The sequence below is a fragment of the Lutra lutra genome, chromosome 8, assembly GCF_902655055.1.
Source record: "Lutra lutra chromosome 8, mLutLut1.2, whole genome shotgun sequence".
Taxonomy (NCBI): Eukaryota; Metazoa; Chordata; class Mammalia; order Carnivora; family Mustelidae; genus Lutra; species Lutra lutra.
In genome coordinates, this window is record NC_062285.1 from 83465487 (window position 1) to 83490985 (window position 25499).

The 25499-nt window shown below is 36.7% G+C and overlaps 1 protein-coding gene across 1 annotated transcript in view; it reads right to left on the reverse strand.

Annotated features, from left to right (window-relative positions):
* PIK3C2G (phosphatidylinositol-4-phosphate 3-kinase catalytic subunit type 2 gamma) overlaps positions 1-25499 on the reverse strand; it is a 353953-nt gene that overhangs the window by 223320 nt on the left and 105134 nt on the right. The window contains exons 13-14 of the mRNA XM_047741193.1: positions 21653-21784; positions 6342-6456 (exon numbers count right to left, since the gene is read on the reverse strand). Of these exons, the coding sequence (XP_047597149.1) occupies positions 6342-6456; positions 21653-21784 (247 nt within the window). The remainder of the gene's footprint in view (positions 1-6341; positions 6457-21652; positions 21785-25499) is intronic.

The window sequence follows — 25499 nt, forward strand, 5'->3', positions numbered from 1 at the left end:
TAGAATTTTTTTTGTGTATCATGCATTATGGAAGATATAGAGTATCCATCATCTTCAAAGAACTTAATTAATTAAGTTTCTCATTAATTAACTAATTAAGGAGAAAAATGTACATATTAACAAATATATATAAAATGTATATAAAGTATGGTACAATTCATATACATAGCACCCCAAAACTCTGCTTCAAGTCAGTAATGGCAAAAATGTGACTCTGATTTTCTCCTTCTGTCATTGTGACTAACCAAGCCTGCTTTGGTCTCAAAAGTATTTTTAATGGAGTGCTCTAGGAGATCTTTTCAAATGTCACCATTGCATCTGTCATAACACCTATTTATTACATTCCTGCCTCAAGCATTGAGGATAGACTCCTGATTTCAAGAACAACAACAAAAACAAAAAAATTATGAGGCTCTTTTCTTTGAGATGCAAGAAAACATTCAGACCTGATTATCCAACCCTCTAATTCATACCTCCTTATACATCTGAATATTGAATTCTTATGTTCCATTTATGCCTCCTACTTCACTTCCTCTCATCCTTCTCCATTCACACTTGACCACCATGGTTCCTACTGTGACTTCATTACTTGGAATTCTTTGAGAAAGCAGCTGTGAATGTCTCCAGTGTCCATGACCCACAACCATGCCCAGAGGCCCATGGGCCCAGCATGGGCCCCCATGATTCTGTCAACTTGTCAAAGAACAACCCCCTGGACTGTAGACGTATTTTGGATACTATAAGGCACATGAATGTTAGACCATAAGTACTATAGTAATTCAAGGGAAGGAAGGATGCTTACCAACTGGATGGCAATTGTAGTGAGTCTTAAGGAAGAAACTGTAAAAGAGGGAACTGCCAAAAGGCAGTTCAGGAATAATGGGGGAAAAAAAAAAACCAAAACCAAAAAACATCTGCTATATTAGGATGCAAAATGTGCTGCGTTCTAAAGACTTGGTATCAGTAAGACTGTTGCCTCCCCCTAACATTGTTGATAATGGATACTAAGCATCTAATACAGTGTTAGGTAAAGTAAAATACTTTGGATGAGTAAGAATTGGTTTAAGAGGAAGGCCACTTAGATAAAAGGAAGAGCCAAACACTCTAGAATCTGGATTCTAATAATTGCAATAAAGTGCTAAGCTCAGAAATATCTGTAGGCTAGGTTATTATAGTGATCAGATGTATGGACATATAGCATTGATTTTATAAATACTGTATTTCAGGTACTATGCTAGAAAGTTAGGGATAAAACACCCAATGCCTTAAGTAATAAAGAAGTCAATGGGTAAAAAGTCAGTGAGAAGTATAAAGTGGTGCATGTGTTCATAAAAATCTTATTGGTTATTGTGTGAATGCAGAGGAAGGTCACATAACGCTGCTTGGGTTGGAAAGAGAGGAGAGCATGTGGAAGAGATTCCTAGAGGAGGGCCTGTGGATCCTAAAAGTGAATATTAATTACACGAACAAAATCAGAGAGGAGGGGTAGGTAGTAGATGGTGAAAGGAAGAGGGAGGGCATACTGCAAGCAGGAAACAGTATTTGTAAATGCACATAAGGTAAAACCAGGACAGTGCATGTCAGAAACTACAACATTTTCAAAGTTACTGGAGCTTGAAGTGTCAGACAAGAGTGGCAAGAGAAACAATGGGAGAGGAGTCACGCTGTAGAGCGTGACCTTAATTCTCTAGGTAGTGCTGAGTTACTGAAGAGTGTAAATAGAGGAGTTGGCAGGTTCAAATCTAAGTTTTAGGATCAAACTTAATGGATTTTGGATTATAGAATGACAAAACTAAAGGTTAAAAAAAAAAAAAAAACCAGCTAAACTATTGTGACCTAGGAGGGAATTTCTGAACTAGGCAGGTGTGGCAAATTGAAAGGATACACTTGAGGAACATATGGGAGATAATTGACAGGATAGAGTACAGACCGAACATGCATAGGGATAAAGAGGGATGAGGCAAATGAAATAAGTAGGTGTACGTAGGGGCATGAACAGACATAAATAATTCAGGGTGTGAGAGCAATTTGGAGAGAAAGGTGAGCTCACTTTGGGATATATTTTCTTTGAAGCTGTCTGTACAATATCCAGGTGGGAGTTTCATGTGGCTATATTTGTCTGAAGTGTGTAGTGTGAAAGAATCTGAACTAGATGGGGCGCCTGGGTGGTTCAGTGGGTTAAAGTCTCTGCCTTTGGCTCAGGTCATGATCCCAGGGTCCTGGGATCAAGCTCAGCATCGGGCCCTCTGCTCAGTAGGGGCCTGCTTCCTCCTCTGTCTCTTCCTGCCTCTCTGCCTACTTGTGATCTCTATCTGTCAAATAAATAAATAAAATCTTAAAAAAAAAAAAAAGAATCTGAACTAGAGATAGATTAGGAAGTGAACCTGGATAGATATTGTGAATAAAACCTTAGAAATGAATGAGATCTAGCAATTCTAGTGCTAGATATATACATGATATAGATATAGATATAAATATAGATATAGATGATATAGATATCTTCTAGATAAATGAAAACATATGTCCACACACAAACCTGTACGCAAATGTTCACAGCAATGCCATTCTCAATAGCCAAAAAGTGGAAACAATCTCAATGCATATGAACTAATGAATGGATAAAGTATAGTATATCCATGCAATGTAATATTATTCAACAATAGAAAAGGAATGAATACTGATATATGCTGTAATGCAGATGAACTTTGAAACATTAACCTAAGTGAAAGAAGCCAGTCACAAAAGACCAAGTATTATATGATTTGATCTATATGAAATATGCAAAATAGGTGAATCTATAGAGACAGAAAGTAGATTAGCAGTTTCTTAGAGTTGGGGAAAATGGAAGAGTAGGAGGTGATAGCTAAAAGATATAGGATTTCTATTTGAAGTGATGAAAATGCTCTAAAATTGATGTTGTGGTAATTGTATTTACCTTTGAAAAAAGAAAAGAGAAAAAAATCCCAAAGCAATTAATTGCACACTTTAAACGGGAAGGTTATAGGGTATGTGAATTCTATCTCAACAAAGTTTTTTAAAGAATTCTCCCAGGGAGAGTACATATACTGAGAATAGCAATGGGCAGCAGATGGAACCTTTGAGAACTGTCAACAGGAAGGACTAGCAGAAGGGGAGACTGGGAAGGAAACAGAGAAAGGAGAGGAGAAAAGTGTTCTCTAATGGGAAAGAGAGTGCCAAAAGTTGCAGAGAGCTAGTATGAAGAGAACTAAAACCACCACTGGATAGAGCAACTAAGAATAACAAATAAGCCAGGATATAGTGAATTTAGACAAGAATGAGGAGGTGGGGAAGTAGAGGAATATAGAACAGAACAAGAGCAACATTGACTAAAACTCTGCTGTTAGTTCTTAAATTGTGATAGAGCCATGTGACTAGATTATACACAGAGGGAGATAAGAAGTTGAGGGAGATCCAGGTTAGTGAAATGATGCAGTAATCTGTCTCTATTTCTTTTCTTTTCTAAGATTTTATTTGACAGAGAGAGAGAGAGAGAGCACAAGGAAGGAGAAATGACAGGTAGAGGGAGAGGGAGAAGTAGGCTCCCCACTGAGCAATGAGCCCAGTGCCGGGCTGGATGTGGGGCTTGTGGGATCATGACCCAACGTAAAGGCTAACACTTAACTGAGTGTTAAGTCAGTTAACTGACTGAGCCACCCAGCTCTCCCAATCTTTGTCCATTTCTTTTCTTTTTCTTTTTTTTTTTAAAAGATTTTATTTATTTAATTATTTGACAGGATGAGAGAGATCACAGTAAGCAGAGAGGCAGGCAGAGAGAGAGGGGGAAGCAGGCTCCCTGTTGAGTAGAGAGCCCGACGTGGGGCTCGATCCCAGGACCCTGAGATCATGACCTGAGCTGAAGGCAGAGGCTTTAACCCACTGAGCCACCCAGGCATCCTTCTTTGTCCATTTCTAAATTCAGATCTACTTCACTCCACCCATAGCTTCTGGTTGGCACTTAAGCCATAAAACCTAAAAAGAAAAAAGTGAGGGACTTAGAGGATTCGGGTTTTGTGACATATCATATCCCTTCTCATACTAGGGTAGCTACCATGGGGCAGTAACTGTCTATCTAATAAATACAATCAGAAAAGTACAGATCTGAAAGAAGTTGGATAGGCATAGTATAATCCTTTCATTGTACAGACGTAAAAATATGTTTGGTGACTTGTTCAAAGTCATAAGTTTTCTGTTTAAGAGCTAAAATTATAATCCAGACTTTCTCAGAGCCATTCCCTGATACACATGTCTTTCCCTGATACACATCTTGACTCCTTAACTCAAACACTGGTTGCAGAATTTGCGAATTTCCTCACTATAATCTTTAGGCTGAAAGATTCTGCTCTAAATTTAGCTGTATATAATTAGAGCAATATTGGTTAGTAAGGGTTTTAACTTTAACAACTCTTATTTTATCCTGTATATTTTATCATCAATTAAAAATATTCTGAGAAGTTTCTTTTTATGTCTATACCATTTGAAATTATTTTGTAAAAATTAGATTATTTAACTTTTGCATACTGTTGAATGATTTACATTTTTTGTAAGATAATTTTTTTAAGATAAATTTGGCTATAGCTCCAGATGTTTAGTAGGAAATCTATGCTGCTATTGAATACTTGAAACTAATCCTCAGATTCCACTTGCCAGGATCTCAGTTCTAAAAGAGTTATTCCTCTCATCTGAGAAGAATCATCTGATAGTCTATCTTACTTCTTCTATTCCCACCATTGTTGTTAAAGACCCCTTGAATCATGACTTTATATCCTCAAAGCTCAGTCAATGGTCAGACTTGGAAGATTCTCATCAGCCTGAGGTAGTTTGTATCTCGCAAGCAACAGTCTGTTAAAAAATGCATTTTTAAAAAGATTTTGATTGATTGATTGATTGATTAATCATGAGTGGGGAGAGGGGCAGAGGGAGAGAGAGAATCTTAGGCAGACTCCATGCTGAGCATGCAGAGCCCAACTTGGAGCTTGATCTTACAACCCTGAGATCATGACCTGAGCTGATGTGAACAGTCAGACACTTAACCTGAGCCACCCAGGTGCTCCTGCATTTGTCCTCTTAAAGAAAGGTAGTCATCATGTTACAGTGGAACATCTGCTAAATAATAAGCCATTATATGTTGAGTATCTATGATGTTGTGCCAAGACTGAACCTGAACAAACACTCTTTTTCATCATCACATCTATGAATTAGAAGTAGATCTTTGATTAATGTTTGGTGAGGACTCCCTCCTTTGCAGTGAAAGTCACATTTTTATTAGTAATATTTTTCGCTTCCAGTTTCAGTGTCTTGCTAAACTTTGTCCCTTACCCCAAACATGGAAACTTAAAAACTTAGAGACTCCACTATCTTTATCTAGAACAGCTTCTACTCAACTGAGGGCAATTTTGAGGACATCTGACAATATCTAGAAGCATTTTTTGATTGTCAGAACTAGGCAGGTGCTACTGACACCTAGTAGGTAGAAGCCAAAGATGCTGCTAAATATCCCATAATGCATTAGACAGCCCCCACAACAAAAGGTTATCTGGTCCAAAATGTCATTAGTGTTGAGGTTGAGAAACCAGTTGTAGAGAGTGCTGCCCCGATAGCACTTCCCAGTTTTTTCCTATAGAGATAGAAATTCCATATTTTCTGCCTTTCCATAAATGGGAGTGGCCATGCTTCCTGTATCTGATCAATATTATCATTTACAATGATGAACACCTAAGGAGCTTTCAGGAGAAAGGAACAAAGCCTGGAATCATTAGCCACCTTTTACTCATGATTACAAATCACAGAAAGAAGAGGGGTCTTAAGAGTTAAGAAAGTATGTTGAATGGATTTTGTCTGTAGTTTCTCCTCCACTACTGACCTAATTGCTAGTCATATAGGAAATGTACAATTGAAGGATTTTAAGGGAACATGACACAATGCAGAGGTAGGTGTAAGGTACCAAGTTAATAATATATATCAATGACTGTTTTCAGACAACAGAGAGAAAAATGAATCTACATATGAATATACTAATGGCGACACTCCATTTTTTTCCTTCGTGGTCTCTTTCCTTCGTGGTCATGTTTGACAGAGAATGGCTTGAAACTGCTATTATATAAGCCGGGGGGAAAGTGCTTTGAGAGCACTGAATACAAAATAAAAGAACTAGAGGTTTTACAAATCCCAGCCAATTGGAGGAAGAGAAGACAATTAAAATGTGTGATCCTAGAAGAGAATTGTTTCTGTAATTGAGAAGCTACTTATCAACCAATACTTGCTGTGTATACTTTTTTTTTTTTTTTGTCATGTATACTTTAACTTCATAGCCTGACACTTACCTGCAGGATCACTGGAGATGGCAGGCTTGTATCCCACAGTCCTGGAGCTATCATTTCTATGGGAGGCTCATTCTCTAATGTCATGCTGAATAGCATAGACCCAAGAATGGATTTGCTACAAAAGACAATAGATACAGACATACAGGAGTCACTTCAAGAGGAAAGTTATTATTATCTATAACTGCTTTCTTTTGGAATGTAAACATAACCAGCTATTTCAGTGACTTCATTCAGTAGCTAGAATAGAAATACAATATTCCACAACCCTAGATACTGATTAGTAGTTAATTCTAATATATGACATGAATGGCTATGTTCACAGATAGCTACATTTATTTTCCACAAGAAAAAATTATTTCCACAATAGATTCTGACAAGCAGAATTTATTCTTAGTATCCAACAATATTGATTATAAGATGAGACTAAGAATCTTAGATTTATACTCTTGGAGTTATGAGGGCCTCAAGTCTACAAAGATATCAACTCTTCAGAAAAGGTTTACTCCATGAAGTGACTAAATTCCCCGAGCTTCATTAAAAGTATGACCTCTAAATTTATAGAAAGAAAATATTTAAATTAGCATATGATCTGCAGAATCAAAATAGTTGTGGGACTTCAGAGAGGAAGTGCTTCTAAATAGAAAGATTATTCATAGTCTGAATGTTTAAAAAATAAGTTGTAAATTACCATTGTAAATGAGGATACATACAGGAAGATTTTAGAAAGCAAGAATTCATGGATGGTTTTAAGAGCTTCAGTAACATCAGAATCCACAGATCCTCATAGGAATTAAAAGAGAATCTATACTTGACTGTATGTATAAATTAGATTATTGGTAAAATGTTCCAATGACCACTGAGGACAGTCTTTGACTTTAATATACTAAAATAAAAATGTAAGCAAGACAACAAAAATTAAAGTTTATAAACAACTTTAAGTCATTAAGTGAGCCTTATTGAAAACTCCGTAAAGAGGGAAGGAGCTAAGATGGCAGAGTAGTAGGAGGACCCTAGGCTTGCCTTGTTCTTCAAACACAGCTAGATAAATATAAAATCATTCTGACTATCCAAGAAATCAATCTGAGGACTTACAGAACAAACTACACAACTAGAGGGAGAGAGGAGGCCACATCGTGGAAGGTAGGAGCTATGGAAATGTGTGAAGGGGTGGGAGCCCTGGTCACAGACAGAGATGAGAGAAAGAGGAGCACACAGGGAATTGCACAAGGAAAACAATTCCCCAAAGCCATTGATGGGGAAAATAAGAGGGCTGATTTTCCTATTTGCCACCAGCAGAGCTCAAAGACTGGAGTTTTAGAGATCCATGACATGGCTGGTATAAAGCCCTGAAGGTGCTATAGTGCTCCTGTAGAGAAAGCAGGCAGGTAATTCAGGGGGCAGAGGGCATAATCTGTGGATCATCTGAGATGTATTAGGAGATGGTTCCCCCTTCTTGGAGGCAATGCCTTTCTGGGGACAAAGAAGCTGGTGGGTGCCATTTCCCACCCCCCAAACCTCAGCATAGATGCAGACACCTGCTGAGGACTGCTAACCTGGACACTGGCTCTTTAGTGCACTTTGCTCCAAACCCCACACTCCCATACTCTTGTGCAATTGCCCTTCTGGGTCAAACCTGCACCAATACCAGTGCAGCGAGATCCTCCCCCAGAAGACCAGTGCATATCCCTGCCACAGCAGGTCCCTAAAGTTTGGAGATTGGTTGATTGATTGATTGATTTTTAAGTACACTCCAAATGGGGCTTGAACTCACAATCCTGAGATCAAGACCTAAGCTGAGGTCAAGAATCAGATACTTAACTATGTCACCCAGGTACCCTTAAAGATTGCAGTTCTAAAACTCAGCTGGCCTGGCTGGGCTAAAACCCAAAGTGCATTGTGCTGCTCCAGGCAGGCAAGTAACCCAGATACAGATAGAATGAAAACAGTGATCTGAAAACACCTATGATGCAAGAAAGGAAATTATTCACTCTTCTAGGAGGGCTTCCTGATAACAACAAGCATGAACTCCCCTCTGTGGGGACAAAGGGGCAGCCATTTCCCTCCCCCACCCCTCAGCATATATCAACTTCAATAAACAGCACAGCACCAACACTGGTGGCCTAAACCTAAGCCCTGCCCCCACTGTGCTCAGCTGGTATTGCTTTTCTCCAGCAAATGTGCCTAAGGAACAGTGCAGCAGGCCCCTCCACCTGAAGGACAACACAAATCCCTTCATGCACCATGTCTACTGACCACGGAGTTCTGCAACACTTCAGCTCTAAGGGAAACCACACTCTGGCCAAGGTCCAAACACTCTCCACTACAGGCAAGAAGAAACCCTGAAGAAGATTGACCTGAGGGATACAGCAGCCACAACACAACAACAGAGTGTATGCAGCATACACCAGAGACACTTCCTGAAGCTCCAGGCCTTGAATGTTATATGACTTCGTCATAAAGCCATTACTCTCAGGAGCAGGAAACATAGTAGGCTTTCCTAACATAGAGAAGACGACAGAGACCTGGACAAAATACCAAGAGAGAAAAATTCATCCCAAAAGAAAGAACAAGTAAAGGTCATGGCCAGGGATCAAATCAAAACAAATTATAAATAATATACCCGATCCAGAATTTAAAGCAACAATTATAAGGGAAATAGCTGGGCTTGAGAAAAGCATAGAAGATACCAGGAAGTCCCTTACTGCAGAAATAAAAGAGCTTAAAATGAACCAGGTCAAAATGAAAAATGTGATAACCAAGATTTGAAACCAAGTAGATGCAATGACCATGAGGATGGAAGAATCAGAGGAATGAATAAATGATAAAGAAGACAGAATTATGAAAAATAATGAAGGTGATCAAAAGAAGGAAAAAAAATATTGGATCATGGAAGTAGATTTAGGGAAATCAGTAAGTCCATAAAATTTATTAACATTCATATCATAGGAGTCCCAGAAGAGGAAGAAGAGAAAAAGGGGGGCAGAAGGTTTATTTGAGGAAACTATAACTGAAAACTTTCCTAATCTGGGGAAGGAAACAGACTTCCAAATCCAGGAAGCACAGAGAACTCTCATCAAAATCAACAAAAGCAGGCCAACAACAAGACATATTGTGGTTGAATTAGCAAAATATAGAGATAAGGAAAATATCCTAAAAGCAGCAAGACAAAAGAATTCCTAACTTACAAGTTAAGAGAAATAAAGTTAGCAGAAGAACTATCCATAGAAATTTGGTAGGCCAGAAAAAAGTGGCATGATATATTCAATGTACTGAATGGAATAAATCTGCAACCAAGAATACTCTATCTGCAGGGCTGTCATTCAGAATAGAAGGAGACATAGTTTCCCAGACAAACAAAAGCTAAAGGAGTTTCTGTCTACCAACCCAGTCCTGCAAGAAATATTAAAGGGGACTCTTTGAGTGGGAAAAAGACTAAAAAGGAATAAAGAAGATCTCCATAAACAATAAAATAAACAATAAAATGGCACTAAATTGATATTTATCAATAATTACTCTGAATATATATGAACTAAATGTTTCATCAAAAGACAAAGGCTATCAGAATGGATCAAAAAACAAGACCCACATATAGGTTGTTTACAAGAAACTCATTTTAGACCTAAACACACCTGAAGATTGAAAGTAAGGGGATGGGGAAATATTTTATCATGCAAATGGACGTAAAAAGAAAACCAGAGTAGCAAATACTTATATGAGACAGACTAGATTTTAAACCAAAGACTGTAATAAAAGATGAAGAAGGGCCCTGTATCAAAATAAAGGAATCTATCCAACAAGGAGATTTAACAATTGCAAATATTTTTGCCCCCAAATTGGGAGGACCCAAATACATAAAACAATTAATAACAAACATAATGGAACTCACTGATAATAATACAATAATAGCAGGGGACTTTAACATCCCACTTACATCAATGGACAGATCATCTAAACATAAAATCAACAAGGAAACCATGGGTTTGAATGACACACTCGCCAGAAGGACTTAACAGATATATTCAGAACATTTCATCCTAAAGCAGCAGAATACACATTCTCTCAAGGGCACAGGGAACATTCACCAGAAAAGATCAACTACTGAGTCACAAGTCAGGCATCAAGAAGTATAAAAAGATTGAGATAATACCATGCATATTTTCCAGCCACAAGGTTATGAAACTTGCAGTCAGCCACAAGAAAAAATTTGGAAAGACCATAAATACATGGAAGTTAAAGAACATTCTACTAAAGAATGAATGAGTTATTGGAGGCTATGACATGATTGGAGTCGAGGATCAAACCAGGCCCTGACTTGTGTCTCCTTCAAAGTCCGGACACCTTGACAAGGTTAAGGACGGGAAAGTTGAGTAACACTGAGAAAAGGGTCTGTGCTATGTGTTGTGCGCTCGCCCACGTGACTTCCCACACACTCTCCCTACAGAAGGGAACAATGTGGTCAGGGTCATGAATTCTTAGTTGGTCCTTGTTGTTCCTGTACCTCCCATAACCCACTCCCTGGTTGATTGTCTTGCTAATGGCATTAGCTGAGACTACCTGGTATCATGAGTTTTGCTTGTGGTTAATGTAAACTGGTTATAGAAACTTGCGGTCATCTGACTAGGTACTGATGTATTACTCCTCCTATTCTGGTCTGCCTTATAAATGCTTGTAAGATGTGGAATAAAATCGGCACTGTTGGACATCATCTTCAGTGTCCCTCCTGCCCCCATCTCTTTGTCTCTTAATTTCTTTTTACCATCCTCTTAACCCTCACGTTTTCCTGGTCAATTTGTTGCGCCGGCCGCGACAATGAGTCAACCAGGAAATTAAAGAAGAAATTTAAAAGTAGATGGAAATGGATGAAAATGAAAGCACAATAGTCTGAAACTTTGGGATGCAGCAAAAGTGGTCCTAAGAGGAAAGTATATAGCAATACAGGCCTATCTCAAGAAGCAAGAAACATCTCAAATATAACCTAATCTTATATCTAAAGGAGTTAAGAAAAGAACAACAAATGAAGCCTAAAGCTAGCAGAAGAAGGGAATTAATAAACATTAGAACAGAAATAAATGATATAGAAGCAAACAAAATCAGTAGAACAGATCAATGAAGCCAGGAGTTGGTTCTTTGAAAAAAATTAATAAAACTGATAAACTGGTTCCTAGGAAGACTTATCAAAAATAAAAAAGGGGGGGAAGGACTCAAATAAATAAAGTCACAAATGAGAGAGGAGAGATCACAACCAACACCACAGAAACACAGCCAGAATATTATGAAATTTAGATGTCAATAAATTGGGCAATCTGGAAGAAACGGATAAATTCCTAGAAACATATAATTACCAAAACTAAACCAGGAAGAAATAGAAAACTTGGAAAGGCCAATAACCAGCAAATAAACTGAATCAGTAATCAAAAATCTCCCAAAAAACAAAAGTCCAGGGCCAAATGGCTTCACCGGGCAATTTTAACAAACATTTAAAGAAGAGTTAATACCTATTCTCAAACTATTCCAAAAAATACAAATGGAAGGAAAACTTCCAAAGTCATTCTATGAGGTCAACATTACCCTGATTTCAAAACCAAACAAAGACCCTGTTAAAAGGAGAACTATAGGCCAATATCCCTGATGAACATGGATGCAAAAATTCTCAAGATGGATGATACTAGTGAACTGAATCCAATAGTACATTAAAAAAATTATTCACCACAATCAAGTGGAATTTATTTCTGGGTTGCAAGGGTGAATCAATATATCTAAATAAATTAATCTGATATTCCACTTTAATAAAAGAAAGGATAAGAGCCATATGATCCTCTCAACAGATACAAAAAAAGCATTTGACAAAGTACAGCATCTGATCTTGATAAAAATCCTCCACAAACTAGGGATAGAAGAAACATGCCTCAATATCATAAAGGCCACAAACAAAAGATCCACCTTCAATATCATCCTCAATGGGGAAAAACTGAGAGCTTTCCTCTGCAGTCAGGAACAAGACAGGCATGTCCACTCTCACCACTGTTGCTTAGCATAGTAATGGAAGTCTGAGCATCAGCAATCAGACAACAAAGAGAAATAAAAATCATCCAGATTGGCAAGGAAGAAGTTAAAATTTGCAGAAGATACGATATTCTAAGTAGAAAACCTGGAATACTCCACCAAAAAAATTGCCAGAAACGACATACAAATTCATTAAAATTACAGGATACGAAATCAATGTACAGAAATCAGTTGCATTTTTATACACCAAAAATTAAGCAGTGAAAGAAAAATTATGAAATCAATCCCATTTACAATTGTACCAAAACCCATAAGATATCTAGGAATAAACCTAACCAAAAAGGCAAAAGATCTGTACTCTGAAAACTACAAAACACTTATGAAAGAAACTGAAGATGACGAAGAAATGGAAAAGCATTTCATGCTCATGGATTGGATTGGAAGAACAAATATTGCTAAAATGTTTATAATACCCAAAGCAATCTACATATTTAATGCCATCCCTATCAACATTATCAGCATTTTTCACAAGCTAGAACAAACAATCCTAAAATTTGTATGGAACAGAATAAAAACCCAGAAATGGACCCACAACTATATGGTCAGCTAATCTCGACAAAGAAGCAGAGAATTTCCAATGGCAAAAACACAGTCTCTTCAACAAATGCTGTTGGGAAAACTGGAAAGCAACATGCAGAAGAAACTGGACCATTTCTTACACCATACACAAAAATGAATTCAAAATGAATGAAAGACCTAAATGTGAGACTTGAAACCATAAAAATCCTAGGGGAGAACACAGGCAGCAACCTCTTTGATCTTGGCCATGTCACCTTCTCACTAGACACATCACCAGAGGCAAACAAAGGGAAACAAAGGCAAAAATCATCTACTGAGACTTCATCAAGATAAAAAGCTTCTGCATGGTGAAGGAAACAATCAACAAAACTAAAAGGCAGCCTACGGAATGGAAGAAGATTTTTGCAAATGATATATCTGACAAAGGGTTTGTATCCAAAATCTATGAAGAGCTTATCAAACTCAACACCCAAAAACAAATAATCCAGTTAAGAAATGGGAAGAAGTGCTGTGAAGTGTGTAAGCCTGACGATTCACAAACCTGTACCCCTGTGGCAAATAATACATTATATGTCAATAAAAGAATTTTTATAAATAGATAATAAAAATAAAAAGTAAAAAAAAAAAAAAAAGAAATGGGTAGAAGACATGAATAGACATTTTTCTAAGGAAGACATGAAGAAGACATCCAGATGGCTAACAGACACATGAAATAATGCTCAATATCACTCATCATCAGGGAAATACAAATCAAAACTACAATGAGATGCCACCTGGTCAGAATGGCTAAAATTAACAACACGGAAACAACAGATGTTGGCAAGGATGTGGAGAAAGGGGAAAGTTCTTACACTATTGATAGGAAGGCAAACTGGTGCAGCCACTCTGGAAAACAGTATGGAGTTTCCTCAAAAAGTTAAAAATAGAATGACCCTAAAATCCAGGAAACACATTACTAGGTATTTACACAAAAGGTACAAAGATACTAATTCAAAGAGATACCTGTACCCTGATGTTTACAGCATTATCAATAGTAGCCAAATTATGAAAAGAGCCCAAACACCCATGAATAAAGAAGAGGTGAGAGAGACACAGACACACACAGACACACACACACACAGACACACACACACAAATATGTAGATATATATACACACAGTGGAATATTACCCAACCATAAAAAAGAATGAAATCTTGCCATTTACAACAATGTGGATGGAGTTAAGAGAGTATTATGCTAACTGAAATAATTCAGTTCAAGAAAGACAACTACCACATGATTTCACTCATATGCGGAATTTAAGAAACAAAATAGATGAACATGGGGGGAAGAAAGAGAAAGAGGCAAACCATAAAAGAATCTTAACTATAGAGAACAAACTGAGGGTTGCTGAGGGGAGGTAGGTGGCGTGATGGGTTAAATGGGTGATGTGGACTAAGGAGTGCACTTGCTGTGATGAGCACTGGGCATTGTCTGTTAAGTGATGAATCAGTAAATTCTACTCCTGAAGCTAACATTACACTCTATGTTAACTGCTATTTAAATAAAAACTTCAAACTAAAAAAACAAAACAAAACAAAACAAAAAAACTATCAAATCCTATTATTCCCTTTAATAGACACTATGAAAAATAGGAAGAAAAAATCCAACAAATAAAGTTCTCTTTAAACCTTTAGCTTTCTGGGGCTTGCTTATTTTCCATGTCTAAAGATATTATTAGAAAGTATCTGCCCAAGGTAGTATAATTTGTAAATATTATTGGACAGATATTTTTATAAGACCCAGGATTATTCTTCTAGCAGAATGAATTTTGAATTTTCATTTTCCCTTTGTTCCATACCTCCTTCAGCTGGTGAACCTTGTTTTTTGGTATAACAATCTAGAAGGGATGGTATTAGCAACCTAAGAGTCAGTTTAATGCCATAAAGATTAGAAAATTATTAATTTATTTTTCATTATAGAGTATAGAACCTTCCCCAAAATGGTTTGAAGCATCCATCTGCATGGGAAAAGCTTTAGATTAGCTTCAGGCAGAATGCAAGAGGAAGAAGGAGCACATCTAACACCAAATTTGGAGGACTTAGATGTTAATATTCCCCATAGTATTTATAGAAAATATTCTATTCATGGTTAAGGGTTAACAGGAATGAAGAAGGAGGATGTGCATATTGGGTGGGGATTGCCACCACTTTCTGGGAATTTGAGATTATGGGAAATGGAAGATAGAGAAAGAGAAAACAGAATTAGTATGACAGACATAGGTATCCCAATTTCTCCCTTTTTTGCCTTTGGAAAGCAAACACAGAAAAGTGTTAGATAAATGAGCACAGGTCAAGGCAGAGGGTGCTCCTTTAGCACTCCATGCTTCAAATCCTGGAGGAAAATCACATCTTGGGCCACTCCTGGATATACTTGTGTCATGACCTTTAAGTGGGGACCACATGGCAAACAGAGAGAAGGAGCTCTCGAGTTTAGCTTTATTAGGCCTTCTTTGGTTTCTGTATAGAAGGGATGAGATGTAGAAATAGGTAAAATATCTATATAAGCAGTCCCTCAAAAGGGGTTATGTGGTGGGGATAAGGGGTTTCTGTGATAAGAGCATCTGATTGAACAACCAAGCTGATGTCAATTGGGAGTCACAATTAAACCTCAGATGGCTCTATAGTACCTAAGAGAGCCCAAGTCATTCAAAGGATGCCAGTAAGCCCTAGTCAAGTGAGAAGAGCCCCAATCATGAGCTACACTAGCTGTAACAAGCAGTCACCAGCCTAAAGCATGCATTTGTTTTGGCTATCAGAAGTCCCCAGGCCAAAGCATCTGTTCCTTTCTGATCCTGTAAATCCAGACACTCTCTTAGAGAATCAGGGTGTCAGGAAGCTATCTGAGTGACTGAATGTTTTTATCCAAAAGAATGGTTTTGTATTTCTAAAACAACTATTTAAATCACTGAGTTGACTAATATTTTGTGGTTGATGTGAAGTTTTTTCTCCTTAATAGTGACAGGGTGGGAGCTCATGAGGAAAAGTGTGATTTATTTATTGCATTTTTCTTCGCGTCTAAGTTGTATGATGAATTATACGTATGACCTTCCTATACTTATATGTCTTGGCCATAATTCATTTTGAAAATCTAAGTGACCTAAGCTCATTCCTACAGTGGAAGAAGGGACTCAAGAGTAACTGTCAGGATCTGTCATTACCCTCCTTGGATGAAGCCTGGATGAACAGCTACCATGGCCTTAACCCTGAGGCCTACTGTGCAGAACGAAGTCAGAATACCTGAATCAAGTGTGTGAATGGAGAGATGTAACGAGCGATAGAGAACACTGAAACTAAACTCCTAGCTGTCCAAGTGAGGCTTATATAACACATACTTCAAGGCAATTCAGGAGGAAAAGGATGTTTGGCACCATTCTTTGGGCTCTCTGTATGCTTAATATTAGCTAACTTACCTTTCCTTTAAAGATTTTATTTTTTATTTATTTTAATATTTTATTTATTTATTTGACACAGAGAGAGAGAGAGAGATCACAAGGAGGCAGAGAGGCAGGCAGAGAGAGAGAGAGGCTCCCTGCTCAGCTCAGGACTCTGAGATCATGACCCGAGCCAAAGGCAGACCCTTAACAACTGAGCCATGCAGGTGCCCCAGCTAATTTACTTTCTGATAATGGATTGTACTTAAACATCGTTTGAGATATTGCAAACATCTCTACAAACAGATATTTCTAATATCTAATATATTCTAATATATTATCTGTAATATCTAATAAATTCCCAAAGACTTCTGTAAATAGAAAATATGGTGATGATGAAGATGATTAGTGGAATTAAGATGTGAAGAGAACACATCTAAGATGGTGATCTCAGAAAGAAGATGAAAATGGAAACTTCTAATACACAGGCCAGTGGGGACCGAAGTACTTTTTATATTACTACTCTTAGAAGGTTTATTAAATCAATTTAACATTAAGCAAATAATTAACTACATAATAAAGAGAGGAAATGGGAAATAGTTTCCTTTGTGAAGAAAAAAAACACCAGACTCTATCAGAACATCTGTATCCTATCGTCATTATGTAGTCTAAGTTTAACTTCTTTGATCTTCTTGGATAAAATCAGTGGTTTTTGGGGCGCCTGGGTGGCTCAGTGGGTTAAGCCTCTGCCTTCGGCTCAGGTCATGGTCCCAGGATCCTGGGATCGAGCCCCACATCGGGCTCTCTGCTCAGCAGGGAGCCTGCTTCCCCTCCTCTCTCTCTGTCTGCCTCTCTGCCTACTTGTGATCTCTGTCTGTCAAATAAATAAATAAAATATTTTTTAAAAAATCAGTGGTTTTCAAAGTTTTCTGTTTGTTTTCATATGGCTTGATGGTTGGAGGTGCACTTTAGAAAGGTGGTAAGGAGACAGCAAATAGGTTGGATGCCAGGATTTTAAATTCTCCCCTTCTCCCATTCCTCACCCAACAAAACACATAAACTGGTTATCACTCTTACGCTCTGAGATTTTGAAAAATCTGAGATTTTGAATTAGATGCCATTAGAAAAAGGGACACACTGCTAAATAGAACATTTCAAAATACTGGTTCTGGAATATCCTTAAGGATCTGTTTGATTTCAATATTGTTTAAATTCCTATACCTAGAAAAGCCAACCCCCAATCTGTGGCACCAGAACAGATGCTGGTTTACCCTCTCTGGGCCCCTGGTCCTATAGCTATGAAATAAAAGATTTGAATAAAATAATTATTGTCACTTTTAGTTATAGGATGTTATGTGCATCATGGCTTGGCATCCTGGACCCAAGAATAGAAAAGACACCAGATACAGGCAGCCAGCATGTCCATAGGATCTGATGTTATAAAACTCTTTGGATTTTGCTGATCATAGGTCTAATAGGTTTCATGCCCAAGAGTAGAGTGCAGGCAAAGCTGAGGCAGAAGCTTCTTGTATGTTGTTGAGATTGTCACAATGCATTTGTGGAGCAAAGTGTGACACCTAAGGGCAGGAAGGGTGGCAGATTAAGGTAGTAACACACGTAGAGGGAAATCAAACTTACATTCTGGTTCTTATTCTATTTTAGTCTGGTGACTTATAGAAAAGTCTCTTAACCTTCCTTTATCATAGAGATCGTCATCTGTAAATGAGGTATTTGTACTATTTGCATTCTGTGGGTCTCTCTTGATAGGAAGGGTAGACAATAAGGAATTCTCACCCACAACTTTTTTTATATTTGATTTGGAGGATATATCTGAAATGCTAAGATACAGTGGGGTCAGGGTTGGCTACATAGGCAACAATCTGAGGAGTCAAGTTGTTTTGAAATTAAGATTTGTTTTGGGTCTCTTTTGAAAATCTGAAAAGATTCTAATTTTTCTGGTCTTTAACACTCCCAGAGAGCTTTGAGAATACTGATACCTGGACCCCACTGCAGACCACTTAAATCAGAATATTTGGGAACACTTGGGTTTGGGATTTATTTTAAAATCTCCCCAGGGGAATCTATTGTTCGATGTTGAAGACTTATGTATTGAAAGAGTTTACCACAATTTAGAAACCTAAGTAACTCCACACTAGTTTTGAATTTAAGTAGGGAAGGTAGCTCACAGAAACTGTTGAGATGAGAAAAATCCTTTCTATTGCAGTGTGGAGGCATTGTGGGTATAAATGCAATGGAAGTTCTATCTGCAAAAGAGAGGATTATAAAACTTCTGTGGGCCAACTTTTGCCTTTGTACTTTGGATGTTTTTTATAGACCTGAACGTGAATTTCTGTGCTTCAAAATGTTGAAGTTTATTTTTATTTGTAGACATTCCTGATGCAGCCATAAGCGATATATCTGAGTTTAATCACCCATGGTTCTTCTGAAAACCACTTTGGAAACGACAAAGGGATAGGAAGCCTTTAATTCGGCCTATTTTCAGGTTGTGTGTAGGCTGGAATAAGGATATAAGTGTTCTTGACAACTTCACATCGCTAGGTATAGGCAAGTCAAATTGTAATGAATGACAGATTTAATATGAAATGTTTATGGACAGGGGTCATTCCATGATAGGAAATGAAATTAAGTGACTTTTTGTTGTGCTCTGGAAATATTGGCATCAAATAAATTGGGTTAGAATCTCTGTCACTCAGAGCAATGAACCCAGTGGGAGTAATCACATTCCCTAATTGCCCTACATGATGGATTTTTGATGTCTTGAAAAGATCTGGATTTTTTTTTAATTGTTTAGCCCAGGAGAGAAGCAGATTTTCTGGTTTTTATGAGAAATGATCTTTTGGAAATATATTTATAAGTGCTTATCAAAGTGCTCTTTGAAGTAAGTTTTGTTTTCTGATATGATGTCTCATCATCCACAATTTCAATCTCTTTCCCTTAGGAAAACACCATCTACTATCAGTCCCAGATGGCATTACTAAAGATGAGCACTCATATAAAAATGTTTACTAATGGTAAGTGATACATGAGGAAACAACATGGAGGCAGTGTTTTTACTATCATAACTATCTAGGAAAAAAAGTCTTGAAGATTAGTCTGAAAGACAGATATAGTCTATGGCCATACCACCTTGAACGCACCCAATCTCATCTGAAAGAAAGATATATTCCAAACTTCTTATATATTTAATGTTTATTGATTGCATGTTTTGCACAAAGTAATATATTAGATGATAGAAGGGAATAAAATGAACTGAATTTTTTCAGAAAATAGCTAGAATTTTTATTCTACAAACATGCTAGATGTTACAAATATAGGAGTCGAAACTTTAGAGAAACTCACTCAAGAGAAGGAAGGGCACTTTGCAGAGCTGCTCCTAGTGAGAAAGTAATCAAAGTCCTTAGCCCACAAATCAGATTTTTGATATATCTGCTAACTGCAGTAGGCATTCCTTTTAGGGCTAAACTATTTCTTTTTTTTTTTAATTTTAATTTTAAAGTAATCTTTATACCGAACATGGGGCTTGAACCTACCAACTCTGGGATCAAGAGTCACCTGCTTGGGGTACCTGGATGGCTCAGTCAGTTAAGCATCCAACTCTTTTTTATTTATTTATTTATTTATTTATTTTAAATTTTTTTTTTTAAATTTTTTTTTTTTTATTTATTTGACAGACAGATCACAAGTAGGCAGAGAGGCAGGCAGAGAGAGACAGGAGGAGGCAGGCTCCCTGCAGAGCAGAGAGCCCGATGCAGGACTCGATCCCAGGACCCTGAGATCATGACCTGAGCCGAAGGCAGAGGCTTTAACCACTGAGCCACCCAGGTGCCCAAGCATCCAACTCTTGATTTCAGCTCAGGTCATGATCTCGTGGTCATCAGATAGAGCCCCACCTTGGCCTCCATGCTCAGTGAGGAATCTGCTTGAGATTCTCTCTCCCTCTGCCAGTCCTCCCTGCTCACATGTTTTCTCTCTCTCTCTCTCTCTCTCAAATAAATAAATAAATCTTAAAAAAAAAAAAGTCATATGCTCTGCTGATTGAACCAGCCAGGCAGCTCAGGATTATAGAATTTCTTATAGACTTTTGAAATTTTACTTTATCCTAAATCTCCTATAGGGTTGATTTTTTTTCTAGTTCAATTTAATAAACAATCCTCCACTGATTGTCTATTTATAAGAGGTACAATGTTAGATGATGGCTACTACAAAGATAAATATATTACTGTCAACAAGATATATACATGTAGAAATGGGTACATGAAAACAAGTAATAGAGCAACACACACACACACACACACCCCAGATCAGAATTAATCCAACAAAGATGATCTTAAAGATTTATCACAATTGTTTTTATTATAATTTATTTATAATGACTAAATTTGGGAACAAAAACAGATGAATTTTCTTAGCATTTTTATATTGTTTTTATTATTTTATTATTACATTTTATATGTTATAAACATTCTTTATAACAATATTAAAGTAACTATACATATTCTAATTTTTGAAGGTCCTGTATTTTTTTTGCATTTTATTTTTATTTTTGTTTTTAATTTTATTTTTTCAGTGTTCCAAGATTCATTGTTCATGCACCACACCCAGTGCTCCATGCAATATGTGCTCTCCTTAATACCCAAATTCAATAATAGCAAGTACTACCATATGAAAAACAACTAAGCTGATTTATTTGAAATATTCTTTCTTTAATAGCACAGAAAACCATGTTACTGACTTTACCAAATATTCTCAGTATTAATCGTTCCAAATCCTTATGGTTAAGTCAACAGTTAATTTTGCAATAGCCGTTAGTTCTGACAGACTATCTGAACTCATAGTTGGTTTGCTTTCCTGAAAAATTTCATCTTAAAGTTACCAAATATTTTCTTCTTGGCAATAAAGATCAGCAGACCAGTTACACTGTATAATTTTACTTCAGCCAGAATTCCATGACTCACATTGTTTCTAAATGACTGTATTGATCTAAGTCATTCTGAATTACTAATGCCAGAGAAACTGGCTGGTCAGAGAAGGAAAAGCAATTGAAATTGGTCATGCCAATATTTTTTTATTATAAATGACCCAGTTGACAAGTTGAGCATGAGGCCTCTTTCTAAAGCCATTTCTACATTTTTGCTTTTCAGTTCCACTTTCAATAGTCATGATTTATATTGAGCTACCTCAGTTTTGGAATAAAAAGTCATCTTTTTTTCATTATTCCATATACTGCAAAATAGTCATTTCCAAGGAGGTTTTTATTGATATGAGAGCTTTATTAAGAACAAATGATATACTTACTCTTTTGGAAACAATGGAAGACAAGTCCAAGCCAATAAATTGGCATTACTGGTTGCACAGACAATCCCAAACAATCTTATAGTGAGCATGGATTCCCTTGGAAGTGACTTTATTTCAAGAGGAAAATTGATCCTTAAAATAAAAGAAAAAAGTAGATTATCTACCCAGTTACCATGATACTTTCATAGATATTTTTAATAAAATGGTATGTGATATAACCAACTTTTTGAATTGAGGGATCCTTTTGAACTTTTGTGTTTGATCTTGTAAAAACGGAAATATGGCAGAAATACATAGAGTAATGAGATTGGTTATTCGATCAATGGGATTGCTTTAATTACAATTTTGACATGTAAGCTTATTTTTAAAATTTATAATGACTTATGAATTTACTCTTTGTAAACACAGAGGAAAGAATGACTAACATCGTCTTAGTGAATGGGGGAAGGAAGGAAATAACTTGAAATGTGTCTTAAAGAGTAAGTTGGCTATAATTAGATGGAGATTCAGAAAAGAATGTTCCAAGAAGAGAAAAGTACATAGGTAAGGTCATTTATGCATGGAGAGATTAAGTGTAGCTGAGAAATGGTGAGTAGCTCTTTATGGATAGAACGAGGGATGTGGTCAAGTTCATTGGGGAATTTACAGAGGATGTTATTAAAAAGGTAGGTAGTTGCCAGAATGCTTAAGAACTCTGTAGGCCAGGCAAGGGAATTTGAGCTTTTCCTTAATGGCAAAAGGGAATATTTGAACAAGACAGCTAAAAGTATAGAGAGCTGTTTACTATTTTCAATGTGAACCATTCTGGGTAATGATGAGATCCCTAGGCATGGGGGGATGATTGCTAAAATGTAATGGACACACCAATTTCTGGATAGGTCAAGGTGAAGGAACTCCAAATACAGACCCTGGATGGATTGTAGATATTGGGCAAAAAAAAGTGGCCAAGGATAAACACAGGATGGTTCATGGTGAGAAAAATTTGAATTCAGACACTGAATCCATCAGTATATAAAAGAGAATGTCTAGAAGGTTACAAATGATACTATAAAGACTAGGAGGGATACACCTGGGTGACATAAGAAAAAGCTTTGACAGAAAGTTGGAAGTGTGATCTGAGATCTCTAATGGAGGGCAGGGAGAAGGTACCTTTCTTTCCTTTTTGGAGTCATCTCAGTTATACAGAAATGATCAGATTCTATTATAAGAATATCAAGACATGTATAGCATTTAGGAGAGATCTATTTATGAGACAAGGAAATCAAACACATGAAGAAGCTTAGATGGGGCAATATGTTTGCTAGAAAATGAAAATGCAAGGAAGAAATGGAAAAATTGAACAGAGGTTAGCAGATAAGTGAACTTATGGGAACTGATTCATCAAGGGATGGGAAAAAGAAAAAAAGTGACTGGAAGAGCAAATGGGACAGCTTATATTGTATGATATCTGATGGTATTAGGTATGAGGAGTATAAACAGAATCCACTGGCCTTGTGATTCCCAGTTGAATTTTGACATCAAATTATTTAAGCAGTAAGTAATTAGTGGAGGACTGATGATGACCAAAGCCAATGTGCAACTGGAAGGTGCTGACTGAGGCCTCAGGTAATTTTCTCATAGTGAGTTGGCTGTCTGATCTGGATATCAGAGAGAAGTCCTTACGTAAGGAGTCAAATAAGACATTGGTGACCCTCTTTTAGTGGTTGGGCAGTACCCAGCCAAGAAATAATGAGGCATCAATTCAGCCTAGTGACCATACTGATTTTGAGGAAGTACACACCCATTTCCTCAATATGCTCTTCCCTGTGATAAAGAGCCCCAGATCCAGGGTGGCAATAAAGCAGCTAACAAGAGGGAAGACAGAAGGCCTATTTTAGAGGTAAAATGAATAACTAATATTTGACTAACAGCATATTAGTAGAATAGGACAATGAAAAATTAAAGATGAATTCTAGCCTTCTAGATTATGTTATAGTAGATAACTTTAACTGATACAGAAGTATAAAATGAGGAGGAAACTGGGTTGGGGAAATATGTGCAGTTTAAGGCAAGATATAATTGATTGATAATAACTCCGAGATGTCAATATGTAAGCTGTGCAGAGAGGACAAGTCAGAAGTTTGGATCTGGGTATATTTACATTCAAATATTGGCCCTATGACAAGTAAGCCTCATTTTTTCCTTATCAATATAATGGATCAAACATTGTATAAGACAATAAGTGGCAAATGGTGGCAATACATCAACAATACATTCATTATTCAATCAATAATGTAGTAATTTATATTAGTCATTGTAGACAGATGAAATTTAATTCTAGTTAAAAGTAGGGAAGGGAAATAAAGGGAAGACTATGGTAAAGAAACTCTATTTTTTCAAGATTAGCAAAGTTTAGACTATTAAAAAATTAATTTGTTTTACATTTAGATATTCAAAAGTTTTTCTTTTCCTTCATATTCTTTCATACTCAAAACATCCACTGAAGATAATGTAGACATACTTCTCAGCCAGGAATAAGCTCTGAAACTCAACATAAAATGTTGATGATCTTGTGGAATGCATAATAATTTCTTGAATGTTCTCTCCTTCACTTGTAATTGATTTTCTATTTGGTTTTCATATTTCTATGCTAGATTGGAAGCTATAATTTCACTTTATTCCTCACATAATCTAGAGTGTTCTTTTTCTCATTGAGTCTGGCTTCTTCAAATATATCTTCACTTATTAGTGAGCTTTCATATCAAGAATGAAAATATTTAATAGGTTACAGTGAATAGTTACTGTCAATCTCCATTTTGTCATTTTTATTAATAAAAATAAATTCTTCTAGGTTAAGAAGACATGCTTTCTAAAAAGTTATTAATTAATTTCTTGAACACATACGGGGTTTTAAAGCCAGAATAATCTCACACTTCTGGAAAATCTTTTTTTTTTTTTTTAACTTCTACATAGGTATCAAAAATTCAAAGGAATGAACTTTTAGACCAAAAAAAAAAAAAAAAAGAAGGGAAATACTTAAGGGACAAATCAATAAGTGAATTGCTGCTTTTTATGCAAGCAGCTGGCACAGACCTCAAGTTTTAACCATATATTTGCCTTGCTTTGCAGTTGAAAAATGAATAAACATCAAAATTTTTCTGAAATATTTTCTTTTTCTATATGAGATAGTTTTCCTATGATCAGAGTGAGTTTTTCATAGTGAAAATGGGAGATTTAATTAATTCATATGTTTAGAACTTTCCTTTTAATACTGATGTATAGCAATAAACCATTATAAGGATTTCTGTAATGTGAAACAGGGAGCCATTTCAGGATTTTTAAACAGAATAATAACACAGCCTGGCTTACATTTTAAAAGAAGTCACTTTAGCCACTGTGTGAGAAGGACTATAGAGGTACAAGAGAAGAAGGGAGACCATTATATAGCAACTATGGTAATTCAGGGGAGAGAGAATGGGGGACTAGACTAATGAAAGTGATAAGAAGTAATAGTCTGGAAATATTTTGAAGGGAGAGCCTGTAGGATTTACTGGACATGGGATCTAAGAGGTTATTCACCATAAATATGCGACTTGAACAACTGGAACTGAAAAGGATCGTCCAGGGTGGTTATCCATGGAAACAAGCTTGGAATGTAAAGTTATGAGTATTGTTTTAGACATGTTGAATGCATAAGTGTGGAGTTTGTGACTGATGCCTGGGTTGGTGATATAATTTTTTGGAGAAGCTGGCATATAGATGGCATTTAAAGCCATGTGACGATAAGAGAAAGCTAAAGGAGCAAAGTAAATACAACAGAAAAGAGGTGTAAGTGCTAAGACCATGATCAGTCTGGGGGAAAAAAAGA